General features: G+C 54.9%; 1 protein-coding gene across 3 annotated transcripts in view; it reads right to left on the reverse strand.

Moving 5' to 3' along the window:
* Positions 1-156: 156 nt before the first annotated feature.
* MAPKBP1 (mitogen-activated protein kinase binding protein 1) overlaps positions 157-13,143 on the reverse strand; it is a 61,804-nt gene continuing 48,817 nt past the window's right edge. For 2 of the 3 annotated variants that reach the window (XM_084904454.1, XM_084904455.1), the window contains exons 10-31: positions 12,489-12,678; positions 11,794-11,940; positions 11,400-11,575; positions 10,588-10,679; positions 10,212-10,337; positions 9,776-9,846; positions 9,496-9,617; positions 9,147-9,222; positions 8,929-9,040; positions 8,692-8,755; positions 8,349-8,483; positions 8,026-8,162; positions 7,781-7,836; positions 6,527-6,754; positions 5,969-6,135; positions 5,630-5,775; positions 5,313-5,510; positions 5,064-5,148; positions 4,530-4,810; positions 3,646-4,248; positions 3,143-3,228; positions 157-2,604 (exon numbers count right to left, since the gene is read on the reverse strand). In XM_084904454.1, coding sequence (XP_084760580.1) covers positions 2,377-2,604; positions 3,143-3,228; positions 3,646-4,248; positions 4,530-4,810; positions 5,064-5,148; positions 5,313-5,510; positions 5,630-5,775; positions 5,969-6,135; positions 6,527-6,754; positions 7,781-7,836; positions 8,026-8,162; positions 8,349-8,483; positions 8,692-8,755; positions 8,929-9,040; positions 9,147-9,222; positions 9,496-9,617; positions 9,776-9,846; positions 10,212-10,337; positions 10,588-10,679; positions 11,400-11,575; positions 11,794-11,940; positions 12,489-12,678 — 3,526 coding nt within the window. In that variant the 3' untranslated portion in view covers positions 157-2,376. The remainder of the gene's footprint in view (positions 2,605-3,142; positions 3,229-3,645; positions 4,249-4,529; positions 4,811-5,063; positions 5,149-5,312; positions 5,511-5,629; positions 5,776-5,968; positions 6,136-6,526; positions 6,755-7,780; positions 7,837-8,025; positions 8,163-8,348; positions 8,484-8,691; positions 8,756-8,928; positions 9,041-9,146; positions 9,223-9,495; positions 9,618-9,775; positions 9,847-10,211; positions 10,338-10,587; positions 10,680-11,399; positions 11,576-11,793; positions 11,941-12,488; positions 12,679-13,143) is intronic. The other variant, XM_084904456.1, reaches the window with a different exon arrangement.

Below are 13,143 nucleotides of genomic sequence, written 5' to 3' on the forward strand. Positions count from 1 at the left end.
GAGGCCCATGCCAGGGCTCCAGCTCCTCGCACTCCCCACGACTTTGTCCGCTGCCTGGACAGAGCTCCCTTCTCCCCGCCGGCGCACCGCCGGATCCCACTATCCATGCAGCGAGCGAGAAGCACCTTCTGTTGTCTGGCCCACTTGCTGGAGTCGGAAAGTTAACAAATGATTGTTTATTGACCAGTTCATACATCAATACAAACTGACATGTTAAAAACAGCCCCTGCCCCGTAAGACCTGGGGAGGGGGAAAGCGCCAGGGCCTGGACAAAGTATAAAAGTTATAAATAAGGACTTTCAAAACTGGGTCAGGGCAAATCTGAACAAGAACGGCAACTGCCAGTGGCCTCAGACATGCAGAAGGGGGGGGCACCGGCCGGGCCACAGGATTCCCCACCTTCCTGGCCCCCAAAACGCTGGCTAGGAGTAGGAAAGGGCGGCCACCTTCCCACAAACATTAGCTGGAGTATTGCTTCCTCCTTGTGAGGGACAGGCTGGCTGAGGATTACTAAAAACCCAGCCAGCCCACAGGGCCCAGCCTGAGCCCTATTTGGGATGGGCTGTGGCCGGTATGCCAGGTGGGGCTGGGGTACAGGTGGAAGTGTTTCTAACCCTGACTAGCATAGCTGCAGCCCTGCCAAAGGGTCCATCAGAGTGAGCATTCTTGGGCTCAGGATTTCTCTGTAGATTAGCTATAGAGGTGGTGGTAGTAGAGAAGAGTATGGGGTGAAATAGGCTTCATCTGTTCAGGTGCACTCAGGCTGACCCAGAGCTGGGCCCCCTTCAGAATCCAACTTCTTTCTAAGCCTCTGCCTAGTCAGTAGGGCCCAAAGGCCTGTCCATAAGAGAATGGGCTTTTGTGGCCTGCAGTTACATACAGTAAAGCTGCCCTGCCTTACCTGAGGCAGGGGAAGCAGTAGGGCCAGACACACGTTCTTCACCCCAATACGTCAATAACTGCTCCACTACTTGGTCCTACTCTCCCTGTCCACTGTGCCCTACCCCCTTCCCCTCACCCTGAACTGCCCTTCCGATTCTCATTCATCCCCTCACTTCTACCACTTACCTGTCCCTCCTACCACCTCTCCAGTGTGTCTCTGGGCCCTGCTGCAACCCCATGTGCCTCCTCCCCTCAGCCTCCAGGATCAGAGCACCCTGGGAGCCCGCACTACCTTTGAGGAGGCTCCTTCTACCCAAACCGAGTATCCTTTGGGCCATCTCATATCATCTTGATTGTGGACACCAAGAACCCAGAATTTGGGTTTAGTGTGTTCCACCTTTTCGTGCTTCTTGATAGGCATTTCACATGAGCCAGGGTGGTGAAGATGGGGCAGGACATGAGAGGAAACTAGGCACACATGAGTCAGTCAAGTACTCTAGCAATGAACATGCAACAGGTGGTGTGTGTGTGTGTGTGTGTGTGTGTGTGCATTTCATCTGTGGCCAAGGTCTTTAGAAGGTGGGCCAGTGCCCTGTAAACCTCGAGGGAAACTCCAACACAGGCTTCTGAGCATCACTCAGGATGCAGGGAGATGGTGGCCTCTGGGCTCCAGCAGCCTGCTGGGGACCAGAGTTGGAGGATAGGGGAGGCCAAGGGGCTGAGGAAAGGAGCCAGAGCTTCACGTCTGCCTAGCAGAGGGCTTTACTGTCCTGCAGCAACGTCCCACCGCTGGCTCCACAAGTTCTGGCCCAGACAGAAGGGGGCACAGGGAAAAAGACAATGCTAGGGCCCTCTTGGAGGGGGAATAGGAGTGGAATGTGGGGGCTTGGGCCTTGGTACATTCTTGATGGCTGGGAATGCCCCAAAGGGCCAGAGGGCTCTGCCTTTCTGAACTGCCAGGAATTGGAGGAAAGTGAATTACCCTGCTCCGGCAGCCAGGAGAGTGAAGCTGGTGTGGGAGGGGAGGTGGAGATGGAGGAGAGGCTCCGCTATTGGCTGGAGGGTATGGAATACCGCATCACCTCTCACCTCCACCTACAAAATACCCTGTGTGCGCGCTCCACCCCAGGGAGCTGATCCCTGCAGTAATTTCAAATGGCTTCTAAGAAGAGAGAGGGCCAGCCCTTCCTGATCTCCCCTAGATAGGGCAGGCCACCCTCCTACTCCTCACAGCACCAAGATGACAAAAACCCAAGACCTAACCCCTGCATGAGCTACCAGAGGAGTTGTGGAGGCAGGAGTTCCAAGAAAGTGAGGCAACAGTCAGGGGAATAAATTAATAAATACAGGGCTCCATGAGGAGCAGCTGGGAAAGCTGCTTCCCCTGAGCATCGATCACTGCTGTCCAGTCCAAGCATCCCCACAGGTTTCAGTGAGTGGAGAGGGGCTAGTTTGGAACAGGGGGAGCATTCACTTGGGACAGGCTTCTGGAGTTCAAAGTCTGCGTTCCATGCGACGCTCCACAGCTCGAAGCAGCAGCTCTGAGTATTGCTCTAGCAGGGCCTGTGTTTGCTCTGCACCCACGGCCCCAGGGCTTCCACCGGGGCTGGGCAGCACTGTCCCGGCCAGGGCCTCGAGCTCCTGCCGCACTGAGGAGAAGGTGTTTCTGAGGAGCTGGGTGATGCGACTTTGCTCCACGGAGGGCGTCTTGCAGCTAGCCACCTGCAACAGGACCCCGGGAGAGGGTTGGAGGAACAGTGGAGGGACCAGTCAACGGACGGATGAAAAGGAGGGGCTCCACCTGGGTAGCCTACCCCCAAAGAAGGGACTCCATGCCCAGCTGTGTGACTGGGAACTCCACTCTCCAAGATGATGGAGGCAGACTCTGGAGTGACCCAAAAGCGGAGCTCATCACTGGATGGCACCATCTGAATTAGTTTTTATATATGAATAGGGATATTATTAATAATTATAATGGGACAAGAGGCATAAACTGGGATGGTCCTAAGCAAACTAAGACACATGGGCTCTCTACCCCACTTGCTGATCTGAGAAAGTCATTAACTCTTAGTCAGAAACACCCAGTAGGTGCTTGATTCAAGTGACCTGACCTGGTCTCTAACCCCTTTGTCTCCTCTGCCCAGGATGTTCTTGATTGCTCCACCCCCATCAGCGGAAGAGCCTTTTCATTAGATTCTGGATACGGAGTTAGCACTCCGGACGTGCCCTGTCTCCCCACCAGTGGGTGCCCAACACGTACCAAGTGGTAGAGCTGCACAGCCTGGCGCACACTGCCCTGGAGCTCTGCCACAAGCTGCTCGCACTGCTCCAGGCTCACCACTGGTTCTGGAAGAGACAGATACAGCTCAGGCCCAGCCAACCTGCCCTTTCTGGCCTCCCCACCCATGGCTGCTCAGAGCAAGACAGGCTACCCTCCAGCACCATACCCCCTCCACTTGCCCTCAGTCTCTTCCTCTTGCCTCTTCCTCCCAACGCCCTCCCGACAAACAGAAAATAAGGTCCAAAGGAAAGGGCCAGTCCCAGAGGCCAGAGGGCACTGAGGTCAAGTGGGTCAGAGAGATCATGAAGATTGGCAGGAGTGTCTCACCATCAGGGGTGTGACTTATGGAGCGAGACAGGAGCAGACAGGACGAAAAACGCCAGAGGCTGGACGCACAGAAATGGAATGGAGCCAGAGAGCGGCCAACAGAGACGGGAGAGAAAGGATGGGGCGGGAGATGAAAGCTGGGGAGCTGTGCACACCTGAGGCCTGGCTCAGGGCTGCCCCTGGCCTGGTGCACTCCATGGGGCTGGGAGTCTTCTCAGGGGGTGGGGGCTGCAAGATGTCGGGGTCTTGGAGGAGGCTGCCGACCGGCAGGTGCTGGGCACAAGGGCTGTAGGACCCAGGCTGAACCTGGCACTCGGTCCTAGGCCAGGGAGGGGTACCCTCCCCTAAACAGGCCTGTCTCTCAGATGGACTGTGAGCCTTTCCTGGGCCCACTGGGGAGCCAGGCTGTTCTGCCTCACTAGGGGTCCGGCCCTTGGTAACAGGTGAGAAGGTGGCCAGGGAAGGACGATCAGGCAGCGGCTTTGGAATGTCCAGGACCAGGTGAGCCCGGCTGGGCAGGGCCAGCTGCCTGAGTGGTGGGACCCGGATGGGGGCAGGAGCTTGAGGTTCAGCCGCCAGGCCCAGGTTCTCCCCAACAGAGATGCTGCGGGATATCTTGGCCTTGGAACTGGTGGTGGGGTTCTGGTAGGAGTGGGGCCGAGACAGAGACAGCCGGTCATCAGCCTGGGGCAGGGAACGTAGGCCCTCCTGGGCTTCCATCTCCCGCAAGTGCGATGGGCCTGGCAGAAGAGCCCCACCTACAGAAGAGACAGAATATATGCGGGTCAGGTGGTAATGAAGGTGTCTCAGACGCCAAGGCTCCATTCCCAAAGACCCGCTGAGCCTTGCACACGCCCACTAGAGCAGTGGGCACCAACCGGTGGTCCGCGAGGTCCGCAAGGTTGGCGAGCGCTGCACTAAAGGACACCCAGAGGTAAGCAGAGGGCACAGGGGGCGGCATCAGGCCCTCCTTCCTCCAGCAGCTCATGCTCCACGCCCCACGTCCCACGCCCTGGCGCTGAGCCCACCAGCCCCTCACCCTGTGGCGCCAGGCTCTGCATGGACGGGGCTTTCTGGAGTCCACACAAGGGGTTGGCTGTGGCCATGCTCTTGGAGATCCAGCTGCTGTCCGCATTGACTCGGCGGCGAGGGAACAGCACAGGGGCTGCCTGCGGACCGGGGTTTCTAGGGGAGGGCTCCACCTCGGGGGGTGCTCCTGGAGGATTAGCACCAGTGCCTCTCAGCTGCTCACCAGAAGCCTGCGGCACCTGGACTGGCTGCAACGTCAGTGCCAGGCTTGAGGAAGACGGGGACGGTTCCCTACAGGGAGGAAACACGGAAGAAGGACTGGAGGAGGAAGATGGGAGACACGCTCACAGCACTAGAGAGCACTAGGAGAGGGCGGGCAGGCATAAAGCCAGCCAAGGCGGTTGTCCTAAAACGTAGGAGTGCAAAATGCCGGTGGGTATGGGAGGCCTTAGGGAGAGGAGGGTTCCATGCTGCCCCAGGGGCAGGGCTGGGAGGTCAGGAGAGGGGAGCTCCTGCGGCAGAGGGAGAGCTGCTGTGGGAGTACCTGAGTGGGGGCGTCAGCACTTGCAAAAGGAATCGTGAAGAGATGCTCTGAGACTCTGTCCTCTCTGGTACCCGGACTGGGCCCCCTGCCAGGGTGACAGAAATTGTGAACTGAAGCAAACCCTTGCCCCAGATTCTACCCCCTAGAGAAGGCAACCGCAGAGCATGGCCTGCCCTTGGACCTTCCCGTTCAGCCAGGCAGAGGGAAGCAGTGCTGATTGGAGGCCCTACATCAGCCCTGTGACCACACCTGGAGCAGCCCCATTGGCCAGAGTCTCAAAGTGCTGTTTTAGAAACTGCTCCTGGTCCGGGGTCCGGGGGCTGCCTTCCTGCAGCTCATAGGGACCAGTGCCTCCCTCCTCTTCCTCCTCTTCCTCCTCGCCCTCAGCTGGCTCTTCGAGGTCTGAGGAAATGCCATCCACACTCAGGGGCTCCGTGCTTTCAGAGTCTAGAAGCGGAGGAGGGGACAAAGGCACCATGCTGTACCCATCTGCCAGCAGAGCCTCCACGCCACCTCAGCCCACTGACCTGCCTGGTTCTGGGCCTCCTTCAAGGCTGCAGCCTCACCTTCATTGGGGTGCTCAGGGCTGGAAAGGCGGCTGCTGCTATAATCCACAGAGCAGGCACTGTCAGGGCTGTGCTTCTCTGAGCCCCTGTTGCCTGGATACACTCTTCCCACAGTCCCTCGAGCTGGTGCCTGCACCTGGAACTCACTGCCAGGAAGGCCAGCAGTGGAGGAGGAATGAGCAGGGTTTAGCAGCAGCCCCCCTGAACTTCTGCCTTCCTCCTCCCCCACCTGTGACAGGACTGGGGATGAGGAAGTGGTGACATGATAGGCAAGCCCCAAGGGAAGGGAAGACAGTGGGCTGCATGTCCCCAGGGGTCTGGTGGTGGCAGAACCCTTGCCTGGTATCCAGGGTGGGGCTGTCACTCGGCTCCGGGTAGACAATACCATCTTCGGTGGGTGTAGGCTCCAGATCTTGGGGAAAGACCCCTTCCTCTTGGGACAACAACCGGATAATGTGGGGGCAGGAACAGGGTTGGGAAGGGTGAGGCTGAGGGGACTTTTCATTCTGGAAACACACAAAGGGGTATTACTGGGGTTGATATGACAGAGGCTCTGGGAAAGAGAAGTGGACGAGGTTTTGGTGGGTGCCAACTCTGGGAAAAGCTGAATATCCCAACTAAGGATAGACACAGGAAGCCAGGCTGGTGTTCCTGAGCTTCTAGAAGAACTACGTTAGCACTCTGACTGCAAACCTCCATCCACCATGTAACATCTTCAGCCTCCCAAGGAACCTCTCCCAAGACAATCACACAGCCGGTCAGCCCCACCCTGAATTTGCAATGTGGGTTACCCATGTGCCTCAGGGGCAAAGCGAGCATCACTGGGCCAGCGCTCAGTTCCAGCTGTTGGCTAAGGCTGCCTGGAGATCTCTAGGGAACGAGGAGAAGCTGGCTCACCTGTAAGGTCTCAGGGGCCTGCTGACCATGCTTCCCAGAACCAGATGAGGTCCTGGCCAGAGAGTCCCTGCTAGGAGCCCTGGAGCTCGGAGCCAGTGTCTCCAGCTGCCGCAGGTCCAGCATGGAGCGGACGCTCAGCTCCGCGCCTGACTGAGCCCAGCGCCCCCTTCTCCTGGGTCCTTGGTTGGCTGCAGGAACTGGACCCAGGAACTCCACTGTCTCTTGTGCCTGGTGTGGGGCAAGAGTGTGAGAGGTGTAATAGTATCAAGCCAATCACACAAGAGTTTTAGCAAACATTCACATATCACATACTGTGTGCCAGCCACTTTTCTTGTATTAGCTCATTCAAACCTCACAACCATCTAATGAAGTAGATACTAATATTATCCCCATATTTACAGGTGAAGCAAAGCAGGCTTAAGTAACTTGCCCAAGTCCCACAGAGAGTAGGTGGCCTGCCTGTAGGTTATATCTCGGGTAGTCTGGCTCCAGAGTTCATACTCTTAGCTCCACTCTATGCCCTGTCTTAGAGAACCTTCTGGTCTAGGTTTTCATCTGGTATTATGGACACCTCATAATTTCAGCCCCAACAAGGACCCCAAGTCCACAGCACCAACAACAAACCCACTGCCCAGCCTTGAGACGCCTGGCCTGGTCCCAGCGCACAGGGACACCACACCCGCCTCCCAGGTGACTGCCGCGGGACAGTGAAAGGCGCTCGCGCTTGAAATCCCGACATGGACGAGTGAGGACTGAGCTGCCTTGGGCCTTGCTCTGAAAGCCTTTATCCCCCCTCTGGCTACACCAACCATCTGGAAGTTTTGAACTTACCTCCTCACCTGGGATCTTTAGAACTACAGTTCCTCCACATTTCTGCTCTTTGGGTCTTTGATTTTCTTGAACTTTAACCATTTGACTCAGAAACCCCCTTTCTACTCCCCACCTCAACCTGTTCTTTGTTCACATTTACTCCCAGGCCCCCAGGCAGCTGAACAAGTGGAGTGCTTCCCCTAGCGGTGACTAATCCTTGGGGGCCCCTCATCTGGCCCACAGGAAGGAAACACCTGAGCTTTATCATCCCAACCTGGGACCACCTAGCCACCCAAACTCCTCCCACAGGTTCTTCCTTGGACACAGAGGGTGGAGCATGTGGGAAGACCCCACAGGCAAATGCCTTGCCAAGCCCGGAGAGCCCGCTTTCACCTTCCTTCACCCCTGCAACACTGGAAGGGCATTTTAACAATGGTGACTCACCCGACTCATTTCCCAGTGGGACAGGCTTCGGGGCAGGGCTGGGCTGGGCACCAAGGCTAGACAGAGACAGGCAGTCAGGGAATGTCTCCTGCCCACCCACCCCAGAGCCCTGGCCCCACACCAGTCCATACCCTATGTGGCCACAATGATGCTCCAGTTTCCTCAGCTCACATTGCTCTTAGCCCCACAGTCCCAGCCACTACACCCACTGGTGCCTGTCTAGCCCCATCCAGACCTCCACAGACCTGGTTCTTTCTTGGTGCCCTTGGCAAGGATGGGCAGAGCTGGAAGTTCTTCTTCTTCAGTGCACTCATCTTCTCCCTCCTTGTCACTGTCTGATGAGAGAGCTGGTCCAGAAGAGAGCATCGTCGGGGCCTCGTGCCTGAGTCCAAGACAAGGAAGGTCATGGGAAGAGAGAGCAATGTCATATGTCTTCATGTGACAAACAGGTATTGGGGGATACAGAGTTGCTGAATGGCAGGTCCAGAGCAAAGAGGAGCAGTAAGATGACAGCAAGCAACGTGGACGCCCACCCACTGCTGGCCCATATCCCATACTCTGTTCTCACCGACTGGGTCCAGCCGCCCTTTGGGGAGAGGATGGTCCTTGCTGCTTGACCCCTCGCTGCCGCTGGCGCAGCTCAGCGAGACGCTGCCTCATGCTGATGGTCATCTCAGAGCTCAGGCGCCACACAAATATGCAGCTGGGGAGAGCCACAGCCTTGTGTGAGGGTGGGGGGAGGGCAGAACTCTGGGGCAGCAACACCATTAGTTCCCCTTCTCCATGGGCTGACCAGGAGACCAGAGCCACCCTGCAGTGCTGGCTCAGGTCCAGCCCTGCTTCCCAGAGACATCATGAGGTGAAGAGGGGGCGGGGGCGGGGAGAGAAGATGTGGTGTGGCTTCTGCTCACCTGTCCCCCGACACAGAGATGAGATGTTTGCAGTCATTACTAAATTTCATGCCAGTGACAATCTCTGTGAAGAACAAAGAATATGGCCTATGAGCTCCTGAAGTCCCAGCCAAGCTTCTATTCCAACAGTGGAGGTTGGGGTTGGTTGGAAGGGAGGGCCAGGTAGTTCTGATAAGTCCCAAAAAACTAAAGGAAGAGAGTCAAGTTCCAGTGGTAGAGTATTGGGGCTACACTCACCTGAGTGGCCAAACATGGTGGCCACACACTCGCCTGAGGAGAAGTCAAAAATGGAGAGGTTCTTGTCAGAACAGCTGGTGGCAATGTAGATCCCTGAGGGGTCTGTCTGCACCTGAGGAGGGGGACACACAGCTGGGAGAAATGGGAAGCACTGGTTCGCCTCCACCTAGCACCCCATCCTCCTGTTCTCTGGCCCAGAGCCCATCTATGGCCTTTACCTTAATCAGGGTGCCATCCTCACCCTGCGACCCTTTATACAGCTTCTTCTGCTTCCCGCTGCTGATGTTAAAGATCCTGTGAAGAAGCACATTCTCAGTCACATGAGGAGTCACCATCAAGCACACCTGAGTGGCAGAAATGCCAGAATTCATGCCCACGTCCTCTATAGGAGCCACTCCCCTAACCAAAGGGACCACCACCCTTGGGTGAGGCAAAGTACTCATTCCATAGGCTCAAGGGGTCACAAAGTCCTGGACAAAAAGGCAGACATGGGGACTGAGGAGTCTAGAGCTGACCCCTTTGGGCATCAAGGAATGTGGTCAGATGGTCTGAAAAGAAGATGCCCACCGAATATTTCGGTCCTGGCAGCCAATAGCCGTGTACTTCCAGCTGGGCTCCACGTCCATGTCATAGAGGGTCGTCTTCCGTACCACGTGGTGTGTCCGTGTAAACTGGACTCCATCTCCAGACTGCAGGGGTGGAGCATAGGGACAGACCCCAAGCCCAAATGTCTCACCAGGCCCAGAGAGCTCTGCTTTCTCTCTTCACCTCTCATAACCTCAGGTCCGGGAACGGGAGAGACCCCCAGCACCCGCACTGCGCCATTCACGGAAACCCATCCCCTCACCTTCTGTGCAGTGCGGAAGTAGATGCTCTTGTCTGCTCCACAGCTGATCATGCGGACTTGCCCATCACTGGCTACAGAAGAGGGAGGCCTAGTTATGCCCACTGATCTCACCACGCGGGGCCAGCTTTTCCTCTGCCTTTCCCCCATACTTCCCCCCTACTGAGCTACTCTACATGACTGGGACAACCAATTAAATAGGATGCTTCCCTCCAAACCTGGGCTTTCCTTTACCCTATCCTCAGCCAACCTGGCTGGCTCAGGATGCCCCGGACGAAGAGTTTACATTCCACCTGCCTTCCCATCCAGCCCCAGGCCTTCCAGCAGCTGTCCAACATTCCCCATGATAGCCAAAGAGGTGGAAGGTGGGTGGCAGTGGGGAGAGGGGTAGGATGATGGTGGTAGGTGGCAGAATGTGTCTCAATTACCCAGCCCCCACCTGCAAACTTGACAGCAGTGATGGAGGACGAGTGCTCGTCCAAAGTCTGCTGTAGGCTATACTCCCGTCCAGCATCCAGTACATGGATCAGCCTGTCCCGGCTCGCTGACGCTAGCAGCTTCAGACCTGGGGTTAGAAGAACTCGTCAGCCCACAAGTGCCCAGAGCAGGCCCCTACCTGAGCCAGGCAAAGAGGCCTGCAGTAACTGAGCCCCAGGGAGCAGAGATGGAGCTGTCCTCCTCCAAACCTGCAAAGTCACCAAATGACTCAAAGGACTTTCAGTCTCACATCCAAGAGCCAGGACAGAGTAAGTGGCACTAGCAGGATGGGAGGAGCCCGGTGCCATTCTGGGCTAGGGACCGGGTATCCTCCTGACCTGTGTCTGGCTTGGAGTACTCCAGGCACAGAATTTCTGAGTCATGGGCCTCCACCTTCAGCATCTCACTGAGCGACTGCAGCTCGTGCACCCTGCAAAAATGAGGAGAGGTCATTGCCAGGTTCAGAAAGAGGATTCACGCTGTTTTCTCTGCTACAACCTCTCCCCCAACCTTTGCCAACGTTTACTATTTTTTTTTAGGCTTAGAGAAAGTTGTAATAAGTACAGTTTCCATATTTCCTTTACCTAGCTTTCCCAAATGCACACAATGACCAAAGCCAGGAAATTTACATTCATACAATACTAATAATAAAAAAGCTTTACTTGAATTTCACCAGTTTTTCCACAACGTTCTTTTTCTGAATCAAGGATCCTATTCAATTGCATTTAGTTGATATTTATCTTTAGCCTCTTTCAGTCTTGAATAGTTCTTCAGTCTTTCCTCACCTTTCATGACCCTGACGCTTTTGAAGAGTACTGATCAATATAGGTACTGTCACATGTACCTCACTTTGAGTTTGTCTGATGTCTTCTCATGATTGGAATGAGTGTATGCTTTTTTTGGCAAAAATACCACAGAAACAATGCTATGTCCTTATTACTATATCATATTATGGGCTTCATGATGCTGACATGAAGATATTAAGCTTGATCATTGTTTGAGGATGGTTTCTGCATTGTGAGGTTACCTTTCCCTTGTATATAAATATCTCCCCCAATCTTTTTGAACCAAACTTTTCTGTCCTTGGGGACCTAAGTCCCCAGCCTGTACCATGAGACACAGTCAGCATCCACCCCAGGCCTGCCATTACCTGAGCGTGCCCATACGGTCCCCCGAAGCTAGATGCTGTCCGTTTGGGCTGATGCACACAGAACGGATGCCCACACGGGGGTCCATCAGGGACCCATCAGCTTTGTCTCCTCCAGGCAGCTCAGTGTCCAGCAGGGCCTGAGTGTTCCCATCCACATAGATGATCTTAATGAGGTCCTGGTGGAGCAGATGCAGAGAAGAAGTGGGTAAGGCAGGCCTGAGCCAATATAACTGCAAGGGAAGAGGATTGCTGGACAAGATAAGCCTTTGGCTTAAAGGGACCAGTCAAATCAGAGCTGGAAGACCCAGGTCTGGGGGCCCCTTTCCTGAGAAGGTGTGAAGGCTGAGGGTGGGAATGCTAAGAATAGAGCGGGCCCTGAGGCCGCAGGGCTCACATTGCTGAGGATATTGCGGTGCAGGGTGGAGCCGTGCACCCCGGAGCTCTCGGTGTTCCACAGGCGGATGGTGTTGTCTGAGGAACAGGTGATGAAGGAACTGGGGGGGAGGCAGGCTTGGTTGCTGTCCTTCACTTCTGGGTAGACCTGAAGGGGCAGAGGGAACCAAGTCAGATCTCCAAGTAGGGAGCAGTCCTTCACCCAGGGAAAAAGGGAATGAGATTGAAGGAATAATCTCATTGGCAATGACTTAGCCTAGTGTCTGTCACATAGTAAGCAAGCCATAATTATTAGATGTTCTTCATAATCACTAAGGGAAAGCACGTTAGCCAAGCACCTACCATATACCAGGGACTCTTCTATGTCTCCTACTTAACATTATTTCATTTACTTCTTAAAACAATTAGGTGAATCAGGTACATCACTTTACAGTAGAGGAAACTGAAGTTCGGTCAAGTTCATTAACTTGTCCAAAATCACTGAGCCTCAGATAAGGCAAAGCTAAGAATGGACAGGGCCACATTGGAAGAAGCCTAAGATATAGAAGCATAAAATTCAAGCTCAATCATCAGGACCATCTGAAGACAGGTGGAGATACAGGGATGTTGCTAGAGAAACAAGGAGGCAGCGGGAACATAACGTTATACTTGGGGATCCCACTTTCCGTCTTCACAACAGCATCCCAGCCTACATACCTCTACACTCCAGACGCAGGAGGAATGATAGAGAGCCGAGTACACCTTGCCCACTTTCTTGGGGTCCCTCACATCCCAAACATAAATGCTGTGGTCGTTGTATACACAAGACAGCCACTGATTAGTGGGATCAAAGGTCAAGGCGATGGTGTCTGGATACCTGGCATTGGCTGCTCCAGAGAAGAGGCGACTGTGGGGAAGAAGGTAAGCAAACTGGTAAGTGCGGAGCTGATAAAATGGAGGACTGAAAGGAGTGAGAACAGAAACTAACCCACGAAGGAAGGTGCAGGGCATGGGAGCCCTCTCCAGACACGCAGGTTTGAAAGCAGTTGCCTGAGAAAGACCTAACAGCCCCTGACAGCCGTCAGCTGGGAGCTGACCTGGCACTAGCCACTGGGCCGTGGTGTTCTCCTGATGAACACAATGTCACAGAACACTAACGTCACCCGGGGTCACTCTATGGCCATGGCAGAGCAAAATGAAACAAGACTGCTGCCATTGTGTCTGACAGAGATAAAAACAAGATCACCGAGCAGACCACAAAAATAACCAAATGCCACCCTTTCCTGTCTGTCAGGATTGACTGCTGCTGCTTTACCAATTATAGCTTTAGTCCCGCTTCTTAAGGTAAAAATTATTAGGATGACTAATTATA

Source organism: Pipistrellus hanaki (assembly GCF_964339955.1).
Source record: "Pipistrellus hanaki genome assembly, chromosome: 1".
Classification (NCBI taxonomy): Eukaryota; Metazoa; Chordata; class Mammalia; order Chiroptera; family Vespertilionidae; genus Pipistrellus; species Pipistrellus hanaki.